This window comes from Periplaneta americana, chromosome 13 (assembly GCF_040183065.1).
Source record: "Periplaneta americana isolate PAMFEO1 chromosome 13, P.americana_PAMFEO1_priV1, whole genome shotgun sequence".
Lineage (NCBI taxonomy): Eukaryota > Metazoa > Arthropoda > Insecta > Blattodea > Blattidae > Periplaneta > Periplaneta americana.
The window spans coordinates 83967973-83994981 of record NC_091129.1 but is presented as its reverse complement, the minus strand read 5'-3'; the positions used below and the strand labels follow the sequence as shown (position 1 = coordinate 83994981).

The following is a 27009-nucleotide window of genomic DNA, read 5'->3' as shown; positions in this document are numbered from 1 at the left end:
AAGCACCTTATTCTCAAACACCCTTAACCTATGTTCCTATCTCAAAGTGAGAGTCCAAGTTTCACAACCATATAGAACAACCGGTAATCCTATAATTGTTTTTTATAAATTCTAACTTTCCAGCAGACTGGTTGATAAAAGCTTCTCAACAGAATAATAACAGGCATTTCTCATATTTATTCTCCGTTTAATTTCCTCCCGAGTATCATTTATATTTGTTACTGTTGCTCCCAGGTGTTTGAATTTTTCCACCTCTTCGAAGGATAAATCTCCAATTTTTATATTTCCATTTCGTACAATATTCTCGTCACGAGACATAATCATATACTTTGTCTTTTCGGGATTTACTTCCAAACCTGTCTCTTTACTTGCTTCAAGTAAAATTCCCGTGTTTTCCCTAATCGTTTGAATCTACTTTAAAACAATTAATTATAGGTCCTAAACTCGGAAAGTGGGAAAGCATTATGAGCCACATAAGAAAATGTGATGCGGCGTGGTTTCCAAAGCAGGGAAAGGGATCAAGATTTAATTAGTAATAATTGAGTCGATCTCTGAAATAACAATTTAACTACAGTCTTAGAAAAAAGTTTTGTTACACAGATACTTTATAAAACGAGTCACTGAACGACTAGTTGAGGTAATAAAATTAGATTTGTTACGCTGTATGTCTGATCATGCGCACTACCTCATTCCTGGGACTTATGAAGTATCTGTACGACAAAATTTTTCTCTAAGGCTGTACGTTATGCCGTTTTTACGCTTCCGGCCTACATTGAATCCTTAATTACACATCTCTCTCATGACAGAATATTATCGTCCAACAAACACAGCACCTTCCACAAATATTTCAATGTCGTTTTGAGGAATGCTGTTATACGACATCTAAAACATTTGTTGCTCTGTATCTCAAATTCCACATATTGCAGTTAAGGTTTTGTTCCAGATAAATCCTCAATTATTCTTAAAATGTTATTATTTAAATTTAAGAGCATCTTAATTTCATATCAATAATTTAAACTGATAGATATTTCAATAATTAAAATGATATTCTGATAAGTTTTATTTTTCCGAATGGATGAACGAATGTATGAATTAATTAATTCATTAATGAATGAATGGAGTGGGTGAATTGATGGATGAATGGACGAATGTATGAATGAATTAATTAAGTTCTCGAAAAGGTAAACCAAAAATTAGGAAATGAAACGGGCAGTTCAGAATGAATAGGTACAGGAATTTTATACAGACAATGAGTAAATGACTAACTCAGTGATTGAATGGATGTATAATGCGAGAAAAGAAAGTGAGAATTGGGAAAAGAAGGATGTAGAGCAAGTTAGAATTTGTCTAAAGAAGAAAAGAATAAACATACAAAAATATTTCTACAAAGATTATATTAAAAGTACAGTAATGAAATAAATAAATCATGAGGGTCAGTCTACATGAAAGTGTGAAATGTGAAATAATTAAAGACAGGCAGGAAGAATGACAAGACAATTAAGACAGAACGGAATAATTATGAAAAAGAAGAGAAAGACAGAAAAAATAAAAGAAGAAAGAAACAAAAAAGAAAGAAAACGGAAGGAAGAAAGGAAGAAAAATGAAATAGTAATCTAAATACAATTTTGTTTTTCATTCTACACAATACATGCAAGGAGATATTAAGCGATATTAATACCGTAGTTATAATTTCGATAGCATTGCTTAAATAGCTTCAATGAGCTACTAAAGTATACTAAGAATAAAATCAAAGTTATATATATATGTGTATATATATATATATATATATATATATATATATATATATATATAATTGATATTCACATTATTTGAACTATTAGTAGTCAGTGGATAGCAAGAACGACATATTAATTGCTAGTTTGCGCTGTATTTTACAGAATTTTTACTTTAAACTTCATTATCCAATTTTGACTTACACTACTTTTGCTCTGAACGGCTCATATATACACTGGGTGAATAGTATAGAGCAGAACAGGTTTCACGGCCTGCCGGCTATGCGCGCGGTGGTGGGGGACTCATGGCCCAGCGAGGCCGTGAAACCTATTCTGCTCTACACTGTTCACCCAGTATATATAGCAACCACAGCCTACAAATAAATGTACAGGTTATAATGTTTGGTTATAATGAAACTTTACCGACAATGTATTGCAGTATTAAGAGGTATGTACAAAATTTAAGAATTGTCTGCAAATCAAATGGATGTGCAACCTATTAAAGATACAATTTTAGCCCTTAAATATGTATAACGATATAAATTAATACATAATTTAATCCTCAGAAAATGGAGATATTTTTAGACAAAAATTCCAAAATTTGATAATTTAGTCATCTACACAATCTAGATGCCTTAAAAAACTGAAGTCCTCGTCCGTGTTCCAATACACGAATATTGAATGTGACAACAGTCTGATCACTACACAACTTAGAACAAATTGAACAAGGAACGAGTTCAGATATTCTACGTTGAAATTCCTGTATAAGTTACACAGTGTGGAATACCCTATTTCAGCAGCAGTGAGACTTGAAATGAAATAATAATACCACGGGAATAAAAACAGTACAGAGCAAAGTGCAATTGTGTATTCCCTCTCAGAATTGCTCGCACGTTTCATACAATCTTTTTAATCTTGGGGACAAACACGTCGCGATGCTCTTCTGTCATTCCTCCTCGCTCAGGGGAGCCGACAGCCTGTCTGAAGAGTCCCGATTAATTAAAGCACATACTACGCAATTTTTGTGTCCTTTATGGCTCATAAAGAAATGGTACGGCTGTTCCTGTAATTACCTTGTACCCACGCACTGTGCAGATTGTGCAGCAAGCAATGTACCATTTGTCTACTTCACAATGTTCTAGAATAAATTAACATTTCCCTTACTAGAAAGAGAAGGCATTTTATAAGTTGAAATTTATTTTGATACCTTGCGAATCTTTAATTTGTTATTGCCTTCTTTTTTTCTTTCTTTCTTTCTTTCTTTCTTTCTTTCTTTCTTTCTTTCTTTCTTTCTTTCTTTCTTTCTTTCTTTCTTTCTTTTTTTCTTCCCCTCTTTTCTTCTTTCCTGTACTGACTTACAAATTCGAACTAGGATATGTAATTTATCTTTATACACTGAATGGAAAAAGTTTTTGGCGTGACTGTTTTTATAGTGAGGGTCACATAAGAACAGTTCCTAAACAGCAAATATTGCCGTCTTGTCAGTGTTGCCAACTGTTACCAGATATCACAAGATCCCACGTACTAAATGACTTATTTATTTACCGTACTTTATGTTGGAAGGTTATTGTAAATAATTCAATAATTTGTAACATATTTTCGTACACAAACTATACGAGAAAGGGATCAACATGTCAAGTATTTTGTCTGGCAATACGAAAGTCATTGGTTTGACTAAACAATTGACTCACGAGACCTAACCTAAAAATGTATTTTGTTTGACCACATGAAATTCTTAGTACTTATCTGAATATAGTCTTGAATTATAACCACAACGCAACACATAAAATAACTATTATGTATTAATATTAATACTGATATTAATTAATTATTAGTATGTTCAAATTTCACTAGCTTCCAGGAACCGGCTCAGAAATCTAGTACAATTTTAATTTCATGGAACTCCAGTACGGACAAATATCGTCGATACTTGTCTCAGCTTCCAACATACCAGTTACAAAATCACTACCATTTGTAGTATTTGTCAGTATCGAAATTCGAAACGAAGTTGGCGAAAGAAAATTCAACATGCAAACTAGAAAATCACCACAATCCACTAGCATATGTAGTAATGGGGGGAAAATAGTTAGGTTTCACCCTTAGGGTATGAAGTAAGCTGATCCGGACTATATTTAAAGTAAAAACGAGAAAATGTTACTTTTTATGTGTGACAGTAAATAATAATGTATTACCGTGATATAACAGCGAATGCGCAGTGGTGTTGATGTCGTACTATTTGATAAATGCTTATCGGTTTATATTTTCTTTTAGGTCTTCTTTTTTTTGTAGGTTATTTTACGACGCTTTATCAACATCTTAGGTTATTTAGCGTCTGAATGAGATGAAGGTGATAATGCCGGTGAAATGAGTCCGAGGTCCAGCACCGAAAGTTACCCAACACATGCTCATATTAGGTTGTGGGAAAACCCCGCAAAAAAACCTCAACCAGGTAACTTAACCCGACCGGGAATCGAACCCGAGCCACCTGGTTTCGCGGCCAGACGCGCTAACCGTTTTAGGTCTTTAATTTGTGAGATTTGTTCTTATAATCTCTCACTTATTAAGTTCCACCCCACAAATAAAAATTACAGAAAAATAAAATCGGGGCTCGGAGGAAGCCAGAACTTAGTGCTAATAACTCTATCCCCAAAAATATTTCGATTCGTAAGCAGTATGTGAAGTAGCAGAATACTGCGGAAAGAATTATTGCTGCCACTTAATACTGCTAGTAATTAAAACAAGTCTTAATTGTGCTTGACATCTAACAGCACTGATAATGCCTTGTTATTCTGTGTGTATTCGAAACACACCACATGCCAATCTTAACGTTATGTAGTGAAACTTCCTACACAAGCTAGGGGTTGTCTGCGCTCCAGTACCGGTTTCCTGGTGAAAATACGTAGCCATGCAATTTGAATCGTACTTCATCCGAAAATGTAATTAATTAAGAATCCATTCTCGAATCAGCAATACTCTTCAGCATCCTATTGAAAAATCGGACATTATTCTCATGATCGCGCTGCAGCAATTCGTAAACCAATGTACATTTAAGGGGCTTTGATTTAAGTAGTTCAGTGACAATGCTTGCTGAGGATTTCGAAATGTCTTTAAGAGACTGTTATATTTGATAAGTTTTATGTAATTGCAGGTTTCAGTTTATTTTTTTTAATATAAATCGCAAGAAAATTTAACTAATTTTAATTCATATGGCTCCTGACTTCTATTCGTCGTTGTTCCTGCAATAACTCCTATGTGCAAAATATAAAATTTTTCAGCAGGAAGAAAAAAACACATTTATTCCTCCTATGGCAGCCCTACATAGGAGACTGTAAATTCTTACATTTTCGAAACAAAGAAATATAATTACATATAGGAGATTTTATTATTTGCTGTATTATTATTTAAGTTATTTAATAGAGCAAAAATTTGAAAATCGATAAATATGTCACATAAGAGTTATTGCAGGACCAACGACGATATATTTCTACATTCTTAATAATAAAATCAGTTCGCATCTTGTCACGCAGGAGTACAGATCAAACATCCGGAATCGCTCTGTCTTGACATCACTGATGATGGGGATGCAATCCCCGAAACATGTATGATAAATAAAGAAGCTCCACAGACATAGAGCTCATATAACTGCTATATATTTTCTTCAATTTTAATGTATTTTATCAATTTTAATGAACACTGTTATAAAATTGAACAAAAGCGTGTATTTGGTCATAAAAAATGTTTCTATCTGTAAAAATCCTTCGAAAATCTTTTTAAAATAAATATTTTTATGTCAGATACTAGGTGCCTTTTTCACTGACTCCTAACTCCCAATTTTGTAAGTGTTTTATGTCTATAGACCTAGTTTTTATTATTGTACAATTCTGGTCGTCGATTAATAATACTTTTTGTATGATTAACTATTCATATTATACACAGATTAAAAAAAAAAAACTTGGTGTCCGTTACTGGTGGACTTGACCTACAGCTCTACTAGAATTATACCAATTTGTAAGGAAACAATATTTCAGATACCTTGGATGGTGTTGTGACCAAATTATTTTCCATGTAGATTTTTTAGAGGATAGAGAACCAACAAATACATTCTTAGGACTCGGTATTAGATCGGTAAGATATCGATAAGTTCATAGTTTTAGTGGAGCCGTAATAGAATTAAAATTTCAGAAGTCTTAGGTACCAGAAAACACGTGTCTTGCAGTGCATCAGAAACACAAATATTACACGATCTGTCCATTGCTTGAGAATCCTTAATCAGATTCAGTTGCAGCGTACACTTGTAACTTGAATAATTCCGATGCATGCATTTGTGTGCAGAGTATGACACACTTCACGCGGACAGCTGTCTAGTCAGAGCGTGGCAGATTCGCTTGCCAGTTGTTTCCTTTTGAAGTGATATCGTCGCAATGCTGAGGTTGTCTCAAATTGGATCTGCGCGCCCAGTAAGACATCACACACACAATCTGATGTTGCTGCGGCTGCATTCTGTGTTCATTTTATTGAAACGCACGTCCTGGCGCCCGCCCGCCCGCGGCAAACATCTCCGAGATCTGTGCATAAGATCCCAATTGTCTGGAGTCTGTACCGTACGTGTCAAAAACATTGGTCAAATGTGCTGACAACCTAAGGTAAACACTCAGAAGATAATAAAAACAAAAATTAACAACTTAAGAAAAATAATTGTGAATGTAGAAGAAATAGAATAATAAATGAGCACATACACAATATTGGCTACTGGGTGAGAGAAAAATATTTGAAAGAAGTCAACATGTACCTCGCATGGAAAAATAAGAAATGAATTTAAAAATAGGCTTAAGGACTTTACTAATAGACGGTAGTATATTACACACACTATTTAAAGAGTGTAATTGAACCACATTAAAAATGAAGAAATTAGGCATAGAATGGATGCTGTAGAGACAGTGTTAAACAGAATAGAAAATAAGAGTTTGAAGTGGTTTGGTCATCTGATGAGAATGGGCAAAGGTAGATGGCCTAAACAAATTTACCAGTGCAAACCTCCAGGAAGAAGAGGAAGAAGTAGACCAAAAAAAAAACTTGAGGCAACGAAATAATGGAGGTCATGCACAAGACTGAAGGCGCACAAGACAGAAGGCTTTGGAGGATTGGCACAGGAAGACGGCAGTAGCTGTAGAATTCTGAATATATATATATATATATATATATATATATATATATATATATATATATATATATATATTGATATGTTGTTATTTGAAGTGCTGTATCAGTGAAGAAGTGTGTTGTGTCAGTGAAGTGTGTTTGTATCAGTGAAGTTTTATAGTTTATAGTGGCAGTGCAAAGTATTTGAACAGTGGAATGTTTTTGAAGTGTTAGTAAAATCGGGATAGCATTAGTGAAATGTGCCGTAGTTCCAGTGCAGTGAGTGAGTTGACAGCGAAAGAAGTGTAGTGCTGAAAATTACTTATGCAGGCATGATCACATCATACTCGTGAGTTTTAGTTCAAATTTGGGTTAAGATACAAATTAGATTAACTTTAAATGTTATTTTAAGTGATCGTACTTCATTTAATTTAGGATGTTCCTTGTTATTGTTATTATATTAATTATTTTAAATTTATTATTAATTGAATTTTTATTAGTTGTGTTTATTATTAATTGTCATTATTGAGTGTAATTAGTTACCACTGCCACCGGGTGTATACCCATTTGCAGTGTGAAAACATACATACATACATACATACATACATACATACATACATACATACATACATACATACATACATAGCCTACATACATACATACATACATACATACATACATACATACATACATACATACATACATACATACATACAGTCCACACCTGTGGAGTAACGGTTAGTGCGTCTAGCCGCGAAATCAGGTGGCCCAGGTTCGATTCCCGGTCGGGGCAAGTTACCTGATTGAAGTTTTTCCGGGGTTTTCTCTCAACCCAATATGAGCAAATGCTGGTAACTTTCGGTGTTGGACCGCGGACTCATTTCCCAAGCATTATCACCTTCATCTCATTCAGACGCTAAATAACCTAAGATGTTGATAAAGCGTCGTAAAATAACCTACTAAAATAAAAAAAATCTACAAAACTTTCATTCTGACTTCTTACTAACAAATTCTTATTAAATACAATACTTAAGTTATTTTCATTTTAAGCATATTATCTTCGTTTTCCTTACTCTATGCTCAGTTGTCCCTCCGAACATATGTTTTACTCATAAAGAGGGTTAAATTTATATTAAACAGAACTTATTATTTTTTAAATGTTTATGTAAATGTTGTTTCTCCTATAGTAATCTTATTATTCTCAGACAAATCTGTGACCTATAGTTTATAATTATTGGAATTATGACGCTTGTGTTTCCTTATGTTGTAATTTATGTACAATTACAAAACTATGCGTTCTGATTTTCTAATAATAATAATAATAATAATAATAATAATAATAATAATAATAATAATAATAATAATAATACTAATAATAATAAAAATAATAATAATAATAATAATAACAGCCTCTTTTCTTTATATAGACTTTAGTACAGCATTTTGAAACCTTTTATAGGTTGGGTGTGCTAAGAGGTTCTATATTTTTCAAATGTAAGAATTAGAGTTGAGAATAATAGTGACATTACCTTTGACTGCCGGTAGAAACATGACCGTTATTCTTTCTCAAAGGTAAAAAGGGTGAGTTCCTCCGAAGGGGAAATACCTATTTCCTTTGTCTTTCAGATGTTACTTTTAAATTCTTACCATTTCGTGTGTAATTTACTCAGGTGATTCTAATGGAAATTCTCTAACAAACTACTCTACACTGCTGAAATAATTTAAGTAGGTAATACCTACCGTGGAAACTACGGCTTAGTTTAAACTTCTAGTAATCTAGATTATTCGGATATCAATGAAGTTCTCAACCGTTCTTTAACTATACTATTTGTATCAACATTGACAATTTTGATTACCGGTACTATATAGTTTATTAGTATTTGATATTTTTTCTATTGTAAGTTATCAATTTCCGTACAGTTTTAAATTATTTCTCATCCACTTCTTCATATCAGACTCATAGACTCTTCTATTCAGAGAACAGGATCCATTCCATCTCTTTCTCGGTTTTCGAGGACTCCTACTACCCTTCGTCGGTAGATTATCGCTAGACTTCGAAGTTGAGGCACATTTACTCTGAAGTTAAGTACACACATAATAATACAGTGTTTACAAAGCAGCCGGCAATGTAGTCCTCTCTCCTCATACACGCATAATGTCAGTTAGATGGAGCTTTTGCAATATAGACTCAGCAATGAAAAAATTGAACGTTCTCCTGAAGGGCAGACGTAAATATTATGTAGGTCAGAATACCTTGCATTATCATCTCTCGAGTGTAGAAACGTAATATTTCTTTTAGGTCCATGAACAGCCTTGTAGGGAAATACTATTTTTACAAAAGTACTTAGTAACAATTTTTATAATAATAATAATAATAATAATAATAATAATAATAATCATAATAATAATAATAATAATAATAATAATAATAATAATAGTAGCCATTTAACAATATAACAAACTAGTATTTATTCTTATCGAGGAAGTAGACGTGACAACGTGACGCTTAGAGTGAAACCTACAGAGCAACAATCGGTCGGCAAAATTATGTTTTAAAAGCACACCGCACGTTATTGTATGATGCCGGCATGTTAAGCATGAGGCCGCGGCGATAATACCTATAGTCATTGTTTTAAATATTTAAAGTTAATACACATTACATTATAATTAACTAGAAAATCGCAAATAAACAAGAAATATTGCTTTAAAATGACCAAAAAAAAAAGGCATTTATTATAGTCTCGTCACTCTAATTTCCGGCAGCCAATCACGTTACTGGTCGGCTACATTTAAATGTGTGCGTCTTGTGATTCGCTGATGAAGATGTTATGCATTTCCAAAGGCTGGATAAATACTTAATATATAATCGCCCGCCATTTTGGCTCTTTCGTTGGCGTTCGCAGAAAGCACACGATGACGTTATTTGCCGCTCAATTACTTGCTGAATTACAGTGCGTGTGATTTATTATCATAGGAGCTACGACATGATAATATTTAACGGTGTGGCAAATAGATCCCTCGTCTGGTAGCTCGGTAACTTTTTTTTATTTTAGTTGGTTATTTAACGACGCTGTATCAACTACTAGGTTATTTTAGCGTCGATGAGATTGATGATAGCGAGATGATATTTGGCGAGATGAGGCCGAGGATTCGCCAGAGATTACCTTGTATTCACATTAAGGTTGGGGAAAACCTCGGAAAAACCCAACCAGGTAATCAGCCAAAGCGGGGATCGAACCCGCGCCCGAACGCAACTTCAGACCAGCAGGCAAGCGCCTTAACCGACTGAGCCACGCCGGTGGCTAGCTCGGTAACGAAAGAACAAAAATGGTGAACGATACTACCTACCTAGCCTTTATAGAGTCTTGAATTCCTAAGACGTAAGCAAAGAGGAGGAGTCACGCCGGGAATAACAGCGTCGCGACTATAGTAAGAAACACCTTAGAAAGGCAAAATAGGCAAAATAAGAATCCGGTCTATTACTTTGATTTACTCCAAATCACATTTATAGCTATGCAAGTTATGATTTACTTCCACCCAGTAAAAAATACATTTTCCCAACATCCGGGCTCTAATCATAAAAACGCTGCTTTCTTAAATTGACTGAGCATATTGGGAATTAAATCAATGTAATGTTGAAAGGTACTTGTGCAGATATGAACATATCATACTCGTGGGTTTTAGTTCGAACTTAGATTTAAGTACAAATTAGATTTATTTTAAATGTTATTTTAAGTGATCGTGCTTCCTTTAATTTAGGATATTCCCTATTATTATTATTATTATTATTATTATTATTATTATTATAAATTATTGTTACTATTAATTATTTGTATTAATTATTGGTATTATTATTAAGTGTATTTTTAATTAACAAGTTTATTATTATCATTATTGAGTGTAATTAGTTACCACTGCCACCGGGTATATACCCATTGCAGTGTGAATAAATACATACATACGCTAAGAAGTAAATCTTATAAAACAATTTTTTTATCGAAAAGGAAGCAAAAACTAGCGAAATTGTATTAAACTCTTTTGTCTGAAATAAATCAAAGAATAACCCTCTGAAATTAATGTCGTTATTTACGGATTACCCGTATTAACGATTAGTCCCTGTAATATGATTCGAGTTCGAAGCCTTGGTCCTCTTGTTAAGCAGCAGTAATAGTCAAGCTCTACTACGCACAGCAATAGCAAAGAATCTGGAAAGAAGTCTGAAGTATAAGGATTTGTATAAATATTCCATGTTTCTCAAACACTCTTACCAGAAGTGCAGGCTTTACTCGATAGCCCAATTTAAAACTAAAAGTATTCAGACCAGTGCAGGAACATTGCATTAAAGTGTAAAGCAGGGAGGAGGTCAGAGAAGTGGAGAACTGAGCAAGGAAGAAACGTGGACGTTTATGGGACAGAGACAAACAAGTGGAATTAAGGATTAAGGGTGGCGGGTGGGGTAATGCTGCACTTCACATTCATTTCGTGTCAGATTCATTTCTGCTTATCACGCCGCGCTTATAGGGGGCGTAGCTCGGGAATACCAACTACCAGAAAGTCGATACAGAAGCCAATGCTCTCGCCCCAGTCTTCAATCTCGCTGTCTTTATGTCAGTTCACTCCAGTTGAGATTAAGAAACGGAAATCTAACACCTAGAATTCACGTGCAGGTATTCTGCATCGCGAGGAGTGAAGGAAATGTCGAAAACGAAACCTCGCTTCTCTTAGCAGGACGCGTTTATCGTATGCTTAGAATATTCTTATAGGCTACACTTCTGACGTACAACTACGTCTTTTCCTTCCCTAGGTAGGGGTAGGGATTTACTTCGGAAGTGACCACCACAGAAAAATACAAACCGTTCTTGTCGACTCCTTGTTTTATTCTCTCGATCTTCTATTTATTCCCCTTGTTCTCATTGTAATGCCTTCGTATTCTCTTTCTTCCTGCATACCCCTTCTTCTCTTTGTTTTCCCCTTGCTCTCTCTGTCATCCCCTTCTTCTCCTTATTTTTCTTCCATTCTCCGTGTTCTCATATTCCTCTTGTTCTAATAGTATTCCCCTTGTTTTTCTTGCCATCCCATCGTTCTCTTTGCATTATTTTTATACTGTACTTGTATTCCCATTGTTCTCTGTATTCTCCGCCTATTCCCCATATCTTCGTATTCCTCTTGTACTAATCATATTCCCCTTGTTCTCTTTTTCATGCTTTTGTTCTCTTTGCATTATTCTTATACTTGTACTTCCCTTATTTTCCGTATTCTCCTATTCCCCGTGTCATCGTATTCCCCTTGTTCCCCTTGACATTCCTTTGTTTTCTTTCCATTATTATTATACTTCAATTCCCCTTGTTCTCCTTGTCATTCCTTAGTTTTCTTTGCATTATTATTATACTTCCATCCCCCTTGTTCTCCTTGCCTCCGTTTTTTCTAATTTTATTCGCTTGTTCTCCTTACCTTCTGTTTATTCTTCTTATACTCCCCGTGCCTCGTATTCATCTTGTTCTAATCGTATTACCCTTGTTTTCCTTTCTAGCCCTTTGTACTCTTTGAATTACTTTTGTACTTGTATTTCCCTTGTTCTCCTTGCGTCTGTTTTTTCTCATTTTATTCTCTTGTTCTCCTTACCTTCTCCTTATTCTTCTTATACTCCCCGTCCCTCATATTCATCTGGTTCTAATCGTATTACCCTTGTTTTCCTTTCCAGCCCTTTGTACTGTTTTGAATTACTTTTGTACTTGTATTCCCCTTGTTCTCCTTGCGTCCGTTTTTTTCTGATTTTATTCTCTTGTTCTCCTTACCTTCTCCTTATTCTTCTTATACTCCCCGTGCCTCGTATTCATTTTGTTCTAATCGTATTACCCTTGTTTTCCTTTCCAGCCCTTTGTACTCTTTGAATTACTTTTGTACTTGTATTCCCCTTGTTCTCCTTGCGTCTGTTTTTTCTCATTTTATTCTCTTGTTCTCCTTGCCTTCTCCTTATTCTTCTTATACTCCCCGTCCCTCGTATTCATCTTGTTCTAATCGTATTACCCTTGTTTTCCTTTCCAGCCCTTTGTACTCTTTGAATTACTTTTGTACTTGTATTCCCCTTGTTCTCCTTGCGTCTGTTTTTTCTCATTTTATTCTCTTGTTCTCCTTGCCTTCTCCTTATTCTTCTTATACTCCCCGTCCCTCGTATTCATCTTGTTCTAATCGTATTACCCTTGTTTTCCTTTCCAGCCCTTTGTACTCTTTGAATTACTTTTTTACTTGTATTCCCCTTGTTCTCCTTGCGTCCGTTTTTTCTGATTTTATTCTCTTGTTCTCCTTACCTTCTCCTTATTCTTCTTATACTCCCTGTGCCTCGTATTCATCTTGTTCTAATCGTATTACCCTTGTTTTCCTTTCCAGCCCTTTGTACTCTTTGAATTACTTTTGTACTTGTATTCCCCTTGTTCTCCTTGCGTCCGTTTTTTCTGATTTTATTCTCTTGTTCTCCTTACCTTCTCCTTATTCTTCTTATACTCCCTGTGCCTCGTATTCATCTTGTTCTAATCGTATTACCCTTGTTTTCCTTTCCAGCCCTTTGTACTCTCTGAATTTTTTTTGTACTTGTATTCCCCTTATTGTCCTGGCTTTCGTTTTTTCTAATTTTATTCCCTTGTTCTCCTTGCCTTCTCCTTATTCTTCTTATACTCCCCGTGCCCCGTATTCATCTTGTTTCATCTTGTTCTAATCGTGTTACCCTTGTTACTTTATTCTGTAATAAATACGCAAGATTAGACTTTTGCATGTGAATACTGGAATCACTATCTGCAAAGAATATCATGGTATATAGGAGAGTCAATATTCTTAAAAGAATGACGTAACGGAGTGCATGTCAGCCAATTTTTCTTCATCTAGTATAAATTGAAATTATAAGTTAGATTTTCCTGCAATTATAGAAAATATATTAGTAAAATGAATGTTCTCCTTTAAGAGTTTTAATTTTTAGAACAGAGTACGTGATAATTTTATAAATAAGTCTTAGGATTTATAATATTAATAACTGAGTACATATATTAGACGGGAATCAGTATAAAGCATTTTTGACAATTCAGAAATAAGTTAGGTGTCCCTGATATGGCCATGCTGAGGTTTGAGAATTTTTCTAGCCGCCATTTTGACAAAAATGTAAACCACTTTTTCTTACTCATTCTCAGTCTAATGGACTTTCTTAAAACAATTTCCTTTCCCCATAAAAATAGCTTTAATTGTCCATAAAGTCCCAAATTCCAAAAGTCTACCTAGTGGCCGTATCAGGAACATGTGCACATGATATGGCCACCCTTGTTCCATGTTCTACAAATCGTGATTGTTTTCAGTTTGATAGCGCAGTTGTGTTAAAATTAAATAATTTTGGTATAAAATGAATAAAAATGACACTTAATAATCTTTTTTATAATTCAAAAGTGTAGTCAAAACAGGTATTTCCATAAAAAATTAAGTTGTTTTTCTTAAAATACAAAATTTTTGAGTAATCCCAGCTATAAGGCATGTAAATTTGTCTGGCGAAAAAATAAAAGTGAAATGAATTTGATATGGCTATGGTGCATGTGATATGGCCATGGTGCATTTGATATGGCCATATCAGGAGCAGGTAAGCTTTCACGAAAATCGTTTGATTATGAACAACTCGTAAAAGATACGCCATCAACTACAAGACCAATCAACAGAACATTAAAAACAGAATGGAGTACGATGGTTTTCATGATACAAGTCTTTGAAAAACATGCATAAAACAAAGGAGACATACCAGAGAAAAATAAGAAGAGGTCACATGAAAACCGCAAAACAGGCAACTGACGCCATATTGCTCAACCTGACTGAATGGAAAACGATCAAGTAACAAAGCAGGATGCCCTTTCACTGGATGCTGCTGCAATTTAGCAGATTTTTTGTTTAACTAATTCACAACAGGGGAGGGGGTGGCCATATCAGGAACATGGCCATAAAGGGAGCACCCACCTTAAATGCGAACAGTTTTTCATTATGTAGCAATTGTTAAAAATACTTCTTTTTCCCCCCCACGTTTGTCTTTTGGTGATTGGATTTCCTCAACCATTCATGGAAATTTCCTGCACTTTACCCTACCTTATTCTAATTTTTGTCGTTTCCAGTATGGTCTTTCTTCTATTGATTAGTCATTTTTCCTATGCAGCCTTTCTATTGTATTCTCGATCGTCCTCTTCACTAACCCCTTCCACTCTGTTGTCCGAAAGCCGTTATGGTTTCCTTATCCAGCTTAAATGTACAATAAAAGTATTTCTTTAGGAGAGGCTTCAACTTTGCTCTCAGTTAACTGAAACCCGTTATTATATTATACATTCTGTATTTGTCTCGAAAGAATTAAGTTTACTTCTTAAAATAGCATGTCTCTTGCGTAAATATAAGGATGTCGTGTCGGTAAGTAAGGAGACCTTTATTACAAAACTCCCTGTAATAACTTATTAGCGTAGCGGTACGTAGAGAGAAAATTACTCCCTCACCTGCATTAGACAGGTAATCGGGCTAAAGTTTCTCCCCTAAACTCCTCCTGGGAGAATGCAGGCTTCGCAAATTATCAGTGGTTTATTGTTAAAATATAAGTACCGTAACAGTTGTGAACATTTCATAGCTATTATAATGCAGTTTCTAGGTATTTCATTTCATAATGGCATTGGTTTTTTACTGAAATCCGTTCAATATTAATTTATGGAAGTATTTTTTCTGACAACTGAAGACAAATGCACCACTACAAACAAATTTCTCACTGTTATGGATGCTACAATCGGGGATTTCCTTAAGCGACTTAAAATCAATAATTTATTAATATTTTGTGCAATAGCCGCCTATATGCTTGTCAAGTACATATGCATATAGACGGCTATTACAAAAAATATTAATAAATTATTACCTGCTTATTGGATAATTACCAATATGATCATAACATTAAAATCAATAGCTTCAAAACCACAATAATTATATAAAATAATATAATTTTATTTCAATACATTTTATCTCATAATAGCTCTGCTATATGGCTGTTTATATCCAGCCTGAAGCTATTTTGGTATTAAACAATGTTGGGAGGTCTCGTCTCCAGATATAATCTTCTGAAGAAACCCCTTTACCTTTCTCTTTAATATGATTTTGAACACCACAAAACCCTGTACGCACACCTCCATTAGTGAATGAATGAATTAATGAATGAATGATTCGGGAGTAAAACGTGCTAAGTGACGTTTTAGTGTTTTGAAGTTATTAGGTAAACATTTATACACGCAACAGTTCGTATAACTAGCGGAAAGTAAAATCTGTATACTTCTGCCGTCTGTTGAGGTGTTGGAAAAGTAACTACTGCGTTAGATGCAGAATGTAAGATACCATATTATACGCTACATATCTCATTTTTGACCAAAATGTCAGTTACTATGTTTTACGTCCGAGCCCTTTAACGAACGAACAAACGAACGAAGGAATGAATGAATTGAATGAATGCATATATGAATTAATGAAAAATGAATGAATTAATTAATTAATAACAGGAGGAGGAAACGCGTCCTTGCAAGGAAAATTATACAAATATTTGAATTTTTTTTTGCACATTAACCTCGATCTCAATTAATACTCGTTTTGGAATTGTTAATACTATCTGTCTCTCTCTCTCCATCTCTCTCTCTCTCTCTCTCTCTCTCTCTCTCTCCTATATGCACCAATATATTATTTTTGCTCCAGAGTAGATTCATATTTTAACAATTGAATACCTGCCTGGAAGAATATTGTATGTGACAACTTTTGCAACTGTAAATGTAGAGATTTTGTTGCACTTTTAGTTTTGTAAAATAAAAGTTGTTCTAAAATATTACTATGCATTGTAAATTTTTAGGCTTACATTATGCAGCCAATGACTATGACTCACAATAACAATAAATCAATTGTCAATTGTGAAACGCCTTTCTTTTTGTTTCCTGATAATTTCGCAAATTGCTACATACAACGTTATTCCACGAAGGTATTCTATTATTGAATAGACATCCTCATGTCATGTTGATGGTTTGTAAATCCTTTGAGAGTAACGGTAAATAATGTTTTTATAAGGAACAAATCCCAATGGGAACGGTGTGTTCCACTGTATAGAATACTGCTACTTAAATGCATTTAATTGTTAATACTGTGGCTGCAAATAATCAACCGATAATATATAAATGCAATACAATATGATTGAGGTGAATTTTTTTTATTTTTGTTCTGTTTATTTCGCATTATTTTCCTGCTATTTTGTAGATAAAGATTTTTGTTTCCTTTTCATTTTATACCTACAGATTTGCCAGTAATGTAAGGACAGATAGAAACAATACAATAAATATCACAATGAGATACAGGTAATAATAAATACGTCTGATAAAAATGTAACAACCAATAGGTTTCACAAAGTCAAGTGTTTCAAAAACTCTTTCCCTACATCAGAAAAAGTGTGTAATAAATCCTTTTAGTAGAGCTTAGACGTTTGCAACATACCTATTTATTTCAATTTATTACATATTTGTCTACAAATATTGCCTTCATATTTGTGTCGACATTTCTTTCATTTTGATATTACATAAAATTTGGGCTTTGCTCATAATTTTGAAGAATTAGCCAGTCAACTGGATAAGCTTATAAAGTTATAAAATTGTTTACTAAAACAAAAGAATCAATAAAAATGGATGTAACATATATTGATTAAAATTTATTATTCGAAGACAATGTACGGTATGTTATAAAATTCACGCGAGAGGAGTTTAATCGTTAAATGGCAATATATTTACCAGCAAGTTGCCTTTCGAATTCTCTATACAACAAACTTTAGAATTCCATTTAAAGAAGTTATTATTTCAAGTCGATAGATCCAAAAATCGAAATATATTTTTCATATCCATGTTTTATGGACGGCTAGCTTCTACCTTCTTCACTCTTTCGCCTTAACTAATAAGATATTTTTTTCGTGATAGTTCCCTACGTCTAGACAATATTTCCTGAAAGGCAATAAAAAGTATTGTACAATATTTTATGTGAAATTCTGTTTATATAATTACTATATAATGAGGAAAAATTTAATTAACAGTGATTTGAAAACCACTATCTCCATTAATGTTAATCGTGCACTGAAAAATAATTTCTCTCTAGTGGACAATTTGCAATGCTGAATTTCAAATTCCTGTGGGTTTTTAAATTGGAATTTAAATGAACTCAAACTCTCATTGCAATCCCAGTTTTTAGAGAGTCTCTTGAACATAAAATGTTCAAAACTCTCGATATCGTAAGTAGCTGGAGGGTAAATATTGCTATTGTTTAATTGCAGGTTAAAATGCTACCATTATTTAAATCCCCATAGACATCGCTTCTCTACTGCTGGTAGTGAGCTAATATCTCCTAAGGAAACGGATCGGGTTTGATTCCTCTAACATTCTATGAAGCCTTTCGTGAAAATCGTCTACAAGATATGGTGTCTAGATTGGATCGGTTTATACAGCGTCCTTATTCAGCTATTACTTTATTGAAGTTATTAAATTGATTGGACGGAGTTACGCAATAATAAACCAACCCACAATTTCAAAAAAAAAAAAAAAAAAGAGAGAGAGATATTTGCACAAATCTGTTGATGGCAGACTGATTTAACTCGGAAAAAATCAAGAATGCGATATCTGAATTTTGCTGCTATTTATAAGCAAAATTTTGTTTATTGCGTAAAATTCATTTATTTATTTTGCTTTGAAATATTAATTCAACTGCTGGTCTCTTATCAAAAATCGGTTAACCTTCTTTGGTATTATTTGTGCTATTTAGTATGAATGTTATAATACTTCTTGCATAAAATGTTTTATATAAAAAAAAACAGATTTATTTCAAAATATCCAATATTTCGAAACAGGTTTTCGGCTCCTGGTCTCTTATTATGTAACTTCGTCCAATTGATAAGACCACCGAAGTAATTATGTTCCAGAGACATTAATAAAATATGAAATAAATCCATAGCTCGACAGAACTGCTTCAGCAAAGGTGAACAATCAAGCAACCAGTCTGGAGGTAACGTATAATAAGCAGGATGATTACACCCCCTCAATCGTTATAGATAACGGAACACCATTTCCATAAAAACTTATAAACCCCAAAATTCATCACGTTGCTAGATGGACACCGACCTCATTTACTGGTCGATATTTTAAATTTAGAAAGGGAGCATTTGAATCATCCAATCCATCCAATCTTGAAAAATATTCGAGATTCGATAACTAGAAACTCCTTTCTTTTCTCGCTATTCGTTTTTTCTCCTTGTACCCCCTTGATCTTTTGCATTCCCCATTCCCCTTGTTTTTCTTCTATTTGTCTTTATCTCCATATATCTATCTTGTTCTTTTTGAATTGCCTTTGTTTTCCTTCTATTTTCCTTTTATTTCTTCTATATCACAATTTTTCTTTGTCTGCTCCTTGTTTTCTCTATATTTTTCTTGTTTGCCTTGTATTCACTTTGTTTGTTTTGTATTCTCTTTATTTTCTTCGTATTTCCCTTCTTCTGCCTTTATCCCCCCTTGTTCTTTTTGTATTCCACTTGTTCTCCTTTTGTATCCCTTTTGTTCCTTGCTGCTCCCATATTCTCATTGTATTTTTCTTGTTCTCCTTGCATTCCCATTTTCCTCTTCTCCTCATTGCAATCTCCTTTAATTCCTTATTATTCCCCTTTTCTCCTTATATCCCCCTTCTTCGTTTTGTATTCCACTTAATCTCCTTGCACTTCTCTTGTTCCTTGCTGCTCCCATATTCTCATTGTACTCTCCTTGTTCTCGTTGCATTCCAATTCTCCAGTTGTCCTCATTTCAATCTCTTTATTTTCCGTTATTGCCTTTTTTCTCATAATATTCTCCTTGTTCTTTTTGAATGCCCTTCGTTTTCTTTGCTTTTCTCTTTTCCCCTTGTTTTTCTCATATTCTTTTGGATCTCTTTGTTTTCCTAGTATTTCCTCTGTTTTCTTCCGTTCCCCTCGTTGTTTTTGTATTCCTCTTGTTTTCCTTGTATTTCCCTTTCTCCTCTTGTATCCTTCTTGTTATTTTTATACTCCCATTGTTCTCCTTGCCTTTCCCATATTCTCATTATATCCCCTTTGTCCTCTTTGCTATCCCCCTCTTTTCCTTGTAAATTGTTTCCCTTTTTCTCCTTGTATCCCCCTTATTCTCTTTGTATTTCCTTTATTATCATTGTCTTCCACTTGTTTCTTGGATTTCCTTTGATCTCATTGTATTCCCTTGTCATCCTTTCATCCCATTTGTTTCCTTGATATTCGCCTTGTTCTCTATGTATTTTCCTTGTTCTCCATGCATTGCCGTTGTTTTCTTCGTACTCCCATTATTTATATTTTTTTTTTTGTATTCTCTTCCTTCCCTTGTGTTTTTCGTTGACTTTCCCTAAAACGTATTAAATTCCCTTTACTCTCCTTGTATTCTTCTTGTTCTTCTTTGTATTATCCCTTTTCTCTTGTATTTCCGTTGTTCACAATACATATATCTCTGTTCTTTTATTCCTATTGCTGCCGTTCTTTCCCTTTTCTCATTGCATTTCCGCTGACTTTCTTGTCTTCGCTTTGTTCACACTGTATTCTCCTTGATCTCCTTTTATTCCCCTTATTCTCCAAATTTTTCCTCCCTACACATCTGTCGACAGTTGACAGCACCCACACGTAATTTCACTTAAAAATAAGCGTCATAATAAAGTTTTAGGGCCTATACAGCATCTCTATATATTTTTTTTATATTTCCGTCAATATATGAAGGGTTCAGAGCCATAGTGGGCTAAGCGCCGTTTATTAAAATTGGAGGAAGCAAAAGTTAAAGTTAAGCGAATAACATATTTTAATGAAAATTGACATATCATTTAGTTTTAATGTGCACGCTTTATATTACTTGCCATATGTTTCATTGAATTATAGTATTCACTTAATTTTAACCCTTGTTTTCTCCGCTTTTAATGTATGGCGCTTGGCCCACTATGGCTCTGAACCCTTCATATCGACATATAATTCACCTTGTATTCATATCAATACTCCTACATAATATGTGAATAAAATAACCATTAAGTGTACTTTCAACATAGATATATTTAAATCAAAATACCAACGTAACATCACTATATAAGAGTGCTTTTATTACGGTTCAATGACGGTGTTGACTCACCCACAACCTCCAGGTAGCCCACTTGGCTCTTCATGGGGTCCGTGTTGATCTGACACATGTACCAGCCGCGGTCGGATTCCCTGACGTCTCTGATGTGCAGGTACCACGTCCGGTGGTCACTGTGCGTCACTCCGATTCGGTGGTTCTTGGTGATCACGTGACTAGCGATCGTGAGGATGGTCTGCGTATCCACCCTAAGCCAGGCCACCTGAAACAAGTACAAATAGGAAATTTGATAACAAATGTCTTTGGGTAGACAATGAAGTGATTTTAATTGATATCGGAAGGTGGAACTTCAATATACTTACAACACAGGGATTCTATCAGATCATTTCGGTTTCCTTGCCACATTCCAACAATTCATCGTTATTATCATCGTCATTAACACCATCATAATCATAATCATCATCATTCATAAAGAATATATGCACCGCCTGTGGTGCGCTCTGGATAGTCTCTGACGAACTAAGTGGTCTACATAGAGTTGCCAGTTTTTATTTAGGAGAGTTAGAAAGATTTCAACAAAACATAAGGAAGATGTATGGAATTTCCCAGGGATATCGTGACATATAATACTTGATTGTTCATTACTTATGGTGTAAAGTCATTAACAGTCATAAAAATAATTTAGATATGTATTTAACATTATAAAATAATTTTAAAGAACCTCTTGTTACTATCTATCTGTCTGTCTGTCTTGTTTGTTTGTTTGGTCTATTTATTTATTTATTTATTTATTTATTTATTTCCAGTATAACTGTATGCAAATATCATTCATATTTAACGGATTATTTTGCAGCTTGAAGTAATTTATTAATTCTTATTCTCGAAGATAAATTTTATATATGACTGGGATGAAGTTGAAAAATGAGAGTTACTTGTTAAGAAAAAAGACGGAAAATTAAATAATATTGTGATAAAACGACTCGCCAAAAAGCCCCATTCATGGTCAGTCAATTATGTTTAAAAGAAAGCCAAACTCATCTCGGTTACTAGGAAAAGTGGATCGTGTCACTGAAAACCTTCGTTCTTATGTCATTAAAGGGGAGAATAGTTTGACGTATTCTAGGAATGAAATACATTTATCTCTGAGATTGTTTGATAGACCGATTGTAACTGAAAGTGTTGCCAGCGAGCTATTAATTAATAGTATGCCCACGCAAGAACATTTAAATAGGAACCATGGTTATATTAATACATCTTGACTACACAACTTTTAACACTGTATCACATCGGAATATGTATGACTTTCTTATGTTAAATTCTATCGTACCTGGTTTACATGTTTCGTCCTATTATGGGTTATCTTCAGAACTGGTCGTTGTTGGTCTTGGCACCTCTTGTTTTGTTTCCTGTGAGGATGTGTTAGTGTGGTGTAATGTGGATTCAAAGAGTGTGTGTTCTGAAAATGAGTTGTGTGTTAAGAATTTCATTGGGGTGAGTTTTGGTGTTTCTGTATATTTCATATTGTTCTAGTGTGTTTAGTTCCTGGGTTTTTGGTTAGATGTGTAGTATTTCCATGTCTGTGTTGATGTCTCTGTAGGTGTGGTATGCAGAACACATCACAAATGCTAACCACACCTACAGAGACATCAACACAGACATGGAAATACTATACATCTAACCAAAAAGCCAGAAACTAAACACACTAGAACAATATGAAATATACAGACACACAAAAACACATCCCAATGAAATTCTCAACACACAACTCAATTTCAGAACACACACACTCTTTGACTCCACATTACACCATACGAACACACCCCCACAGGAAACAAAACAAGAGACGCCAAGATCAACAACGACCAGTTCTGAAGATGACCCATAGTAGGTCGAAACATGTAAACCAGGTACGATAGAATTTAACACAAGAAAGTTATATAATACATATTCTGAAGTTATATTAATGTTAATCACGAGCCTTCAAATGAGAAGCAAGGGAATAATCATGTGACAACATTCGGTAGAACTATCAAACAGCCAAATACAACATTCACAGAATCAGATACTTTTGTTCTTTTTCATCCCCCTTGTTACATCCGAAATTAGTAGGTGTACGACACACCTTATCGCTCATGAAGGGTTCAAGGCGAAATATATTGACATTTCTCGTCCAATTTAAATTAAACTCTATTTAACATTCTTATTTCTTATTTCAGAGAATTCGCAAGTAATTTTGTGGAAATTTACGAGTTTCCAGTTTTTGAGGCACTCCTACATTTTGAGGTATTCTGTCGGAATAAACTCAGTATAATTAGTAATATTTTCCTATGAAATGCATCGCGTGGTGTGTACAAAAAGAGACTACAAGTGCAGAATTCAAGAGTTGTATTTATTAACCAAATAAAAATGTTTTTCCAAACCACGTGGGTGCACGCTAAAGGTAACAGTTCTCCTTGTGTTGGCGTGCTGAAATATCAAAGTAGGGAAGTTTCCCAGCCTTATTTTCGCCCCTAGCGAAGAGTTCGTAAACTGACAAGCATGAAAAGATAGAGTATTCATTGAATCGTTACAATTGAGAGGCATGTTTAAGTGGTTGGTAGTTTTGTGATGTAGCCTATGGGTTTGGATATTTTTGTAGGTTACTGTGTGTATGAAATGCAATAAAAGATCATTATGTATGTTCCACTATGAAATGTTTCTTTATTTGTAACTGTTATGTTACTTTGTGGGTTGCATCTGCCCGCTGTCGGTACTGAGAAGTGACATATTTCTGTCTGTATTGTCTCTCTCCACTAAGGAGCAGGATGAGCGTCGAGTATTACAGAAACAATTTTACCGATTACGTACCAACACAAATATTCCATGTTAAGGGTATAACGAAGTGAAATTTGAAAATTTTAGAACATTGGACTTACAATCTTCATTTTTTCCACACACATTAAATACTATACAGGGCTTTCATTTCAAAACTTCCCAGTCTAAGTAACAAATTACTTAAATTGAATTGGATTAAAAAACACGTCATTAGATATTGAGGGGGAAGTCTGAAACTAGCCTTAATTGCATTTTCGATTTAACCCTCCCAGCCCTCCTCACTTTGAAATTTCCCTATAGTTTTATACTTAAATATGAAAGAGCATTCAATTATTTATACACCTCATTTATTTCACATATTTTGTTTTATATCGTTGCCTGGCAACCTGGATTGTTGTTACTGTTGATTAGAGTTGAAGCTACAAATACCATTGAACAATTCTGGGTATGTGCTGGGGGGGGGTGTTTTTTGTATGTTTGTAAATTTCATATTGTTCAAGAGTGTCAAGTTTCTGGTTTTTTGGTTGGATGTGTAATGTTTTCGTGTCAGTGCCTATGTTTCTGTTGTTGTGATTGGAGTTTGTGATGTGTTCTGCGTAGGTTGAATTGTTGGACAGACTGGGAGATCATTTCAAACGCCTTACAAGAAACATATCACAGCCATAACTAAAATAAACAACAATTAAACCTACGCAAAAAACATCACAAACTCCAATCGCAACTACAGCAACATAGACACTGACATGAAAATACTACACACCCAGCCAATAAAAAATAGAAACTTGAGACTCTAGAACAATATGATATTTAAAAACATACAAAAACATATCCTAAACACTCAACTCAATTTCAAAACACACACCCTTTTCGACACAATCATGAACATATACCACCGCAACAGGAAACCAGAAGGTAGCCCAGTACCTTCACTGGGATTTGGATAATGAAGAATATCACTTCGAAACTAGTCAACCAGGTAATTTCCTAATGTTAACACAGTAAAGAAGTTATAAAGTTAATCAGAGAAATTTTACTATTAGGTTCAACATGCTATCTTTTAATAACAATTGGTATGGAAATTTTAAGTGTGCTTATTAATAAAAAATTGTTTACATTAATGTAGCTCAATTATACAAAATTACCAGGACTGTACGACTTATTTTTTTAGATACCTGAAATCCTACTGAGATATCTATGCGAATTTTCACATAGTATAGGTTGAGGGAGACGTAGAAAAAAATTCATGGAGCTAGCTCAAAATAATTGGAAGAACTAAAACCCAAGAAAAATGGAGTTAACCGTATAGACTGCAGGTGTTTTGAAAAGCACACAACTTTAAAAAGGGGCGCATGTATCTGAAATTTTGCGAGGAGTATCTGAAAGCATCAAAATATTATGAAGCATAAAAACAAAAAAAATGATATTTAACTTAAAAAATGCCATTATTTCACTTCAGTATACCCTTAAAACTCAAGTCAACTTATACCTAAATATTTTACCAATGATTTCCGCTATATTTAAAGTAGCATATCTTACCGTATTTCGGGCAATAGGGTATTTTCTACACAAAGTAGGCGTACTCTCTATATATTACGACACTACGATGGGTATGGTTGATTGATTGATACGGACTATATCTGATAGTTTAACGATCCAAGACATCGGTATGATGACTTCATTTTCATAGCACAGCTGAATTCTGCGCCATGTCCTGGCAGATGTTTTACGGAGATAATCAATGGTCACTTCGTTGAAGGCTCTGTCACAGCTGCTCGTAATTATGCCGTTGTGTTTTAGCGGTGATTTCGAACTTTGTCCTTGATGAACCCCCAGAGAACATTATCACGTGTTGTAAGGTCGGGACTTGGTGAAGGACAGGTAAAAGGAGCATGGTCCTCTTCCAACCCACCGGTTGGGAAAGGTCGTATTGAGGTATTGGCAAACTTGCAATGTGAAATGTGTTGGCGCTCCGTCCTGTTGCAGGATCACAGTATCTTCGATACCAGCATGTTGTAATTGTCGCACTAACCATTCACTAAGCATGTCCTGTTAGGCTGGCTCATTAACGGAACCTTGGAAGAAGAAAGGGCCGAAAATATGTGTTTCACTCAGTCCAGTCCACATCATGACGTGGGGTGGATGTCTCTCCACTTCTTGAAAAAATGAATGGAATTTCTTTACCCCAAAAGACCATGTTTTGCGAATGCACGCTCCGGTATATAGCACATTTGTCTGTGAAGACGACATTATCACGGAAACGTTGCGTACGGAACGTTTTAAGAAGCGTTTCACATGCCGCTTTACGTGAATCCATATCAGCTTCGCTTAAGTCACTGGCGTGAAATCAACTTACGTGCGTTTCATCATGGTCGAACGAGGAATGTCAAGTTCTGCAGATCTTTTCCGAGTGGACTTCAGGGGAGACCTTTCCACTGATGCCTCAACAGCGTGGTATGTTGCCCTCCTTGTTGTCAGACTTCCACTTCTGGAACGGTCTTTCACAATATCCGTTGCGAATGCACGTTTTTCCCACCCGTCCCTTTCCTTGACGGTTCCACACCAAAGCGGTCACGAAATTTCATCTTCACTTTTTCCACGGTGTTGCCGGTATGAGTAGTATAGTTTATTGACATTTCAGGCTTTGAGCCAGAGGCCGTTTTAGGGTCTTATACGAGCAGGGCGCCCTCTCCAGCCATTTTATATATATATACATATATATATATATATATATATATATACACACACACACACACACACATATGAGACTACTTCAGGCATAAGTGCCAGTAGGTGTGTGAGTGCAGTGATTGATTCCTTTCATTTCGGTGTAGGCCTAATTTGTTAATTTGCAATATTTGTAGGGGACTTGTAAGTAGAGATATAATATACATACAGTATTACTAATAAACCGTGTATAGTTTTTATACGAGACTTATGCAGAGTTGGGACAGACAACGTTACTAATAAACCGTGCATAAGTGATGAATGTGTAAACAGTCTGTAACTATACAATGGGGATTGCTTTGCAGTAGTTATATACACGAAACCCGTTGTTTAAGCGTTGTATTTAAAAAAAATGGCCGCCCCTCTAACAGCTGTTCGTATCGACTGTCATTTTACGATGATGGTTGCCTTGTAACCACAGAAGAACAAACCAAAGAGCACAGAATAATTAG

At 34.7% G+C, this 27009-nt stretch overlaps 1 protein-coding gene across 1 annotated transcript in view; it reads right to left on the bottom strand.

Annotated features, from left to right (window-relative positions):
- LOC138711638 (opioid-binding protein/cell adhesion molecule homolog) overlaps nucleotides 1-27009 on the bottom strand; it is a 357054-nt gene that overhangs the window by 143457 nt on the left and 186588 nt on the right. Inside the window, exon 5 of the mRNA XM_069842769.1 lies at nucleotides 21074-21281. Within this exon, the coding sequence (XP_069698870.1) occupies nucleotides 21074-21281 (208 nt within the window). The remainder of the gene's footprint in view (nucleotides 1-21073; nucleotides 21282-27009) is intronic.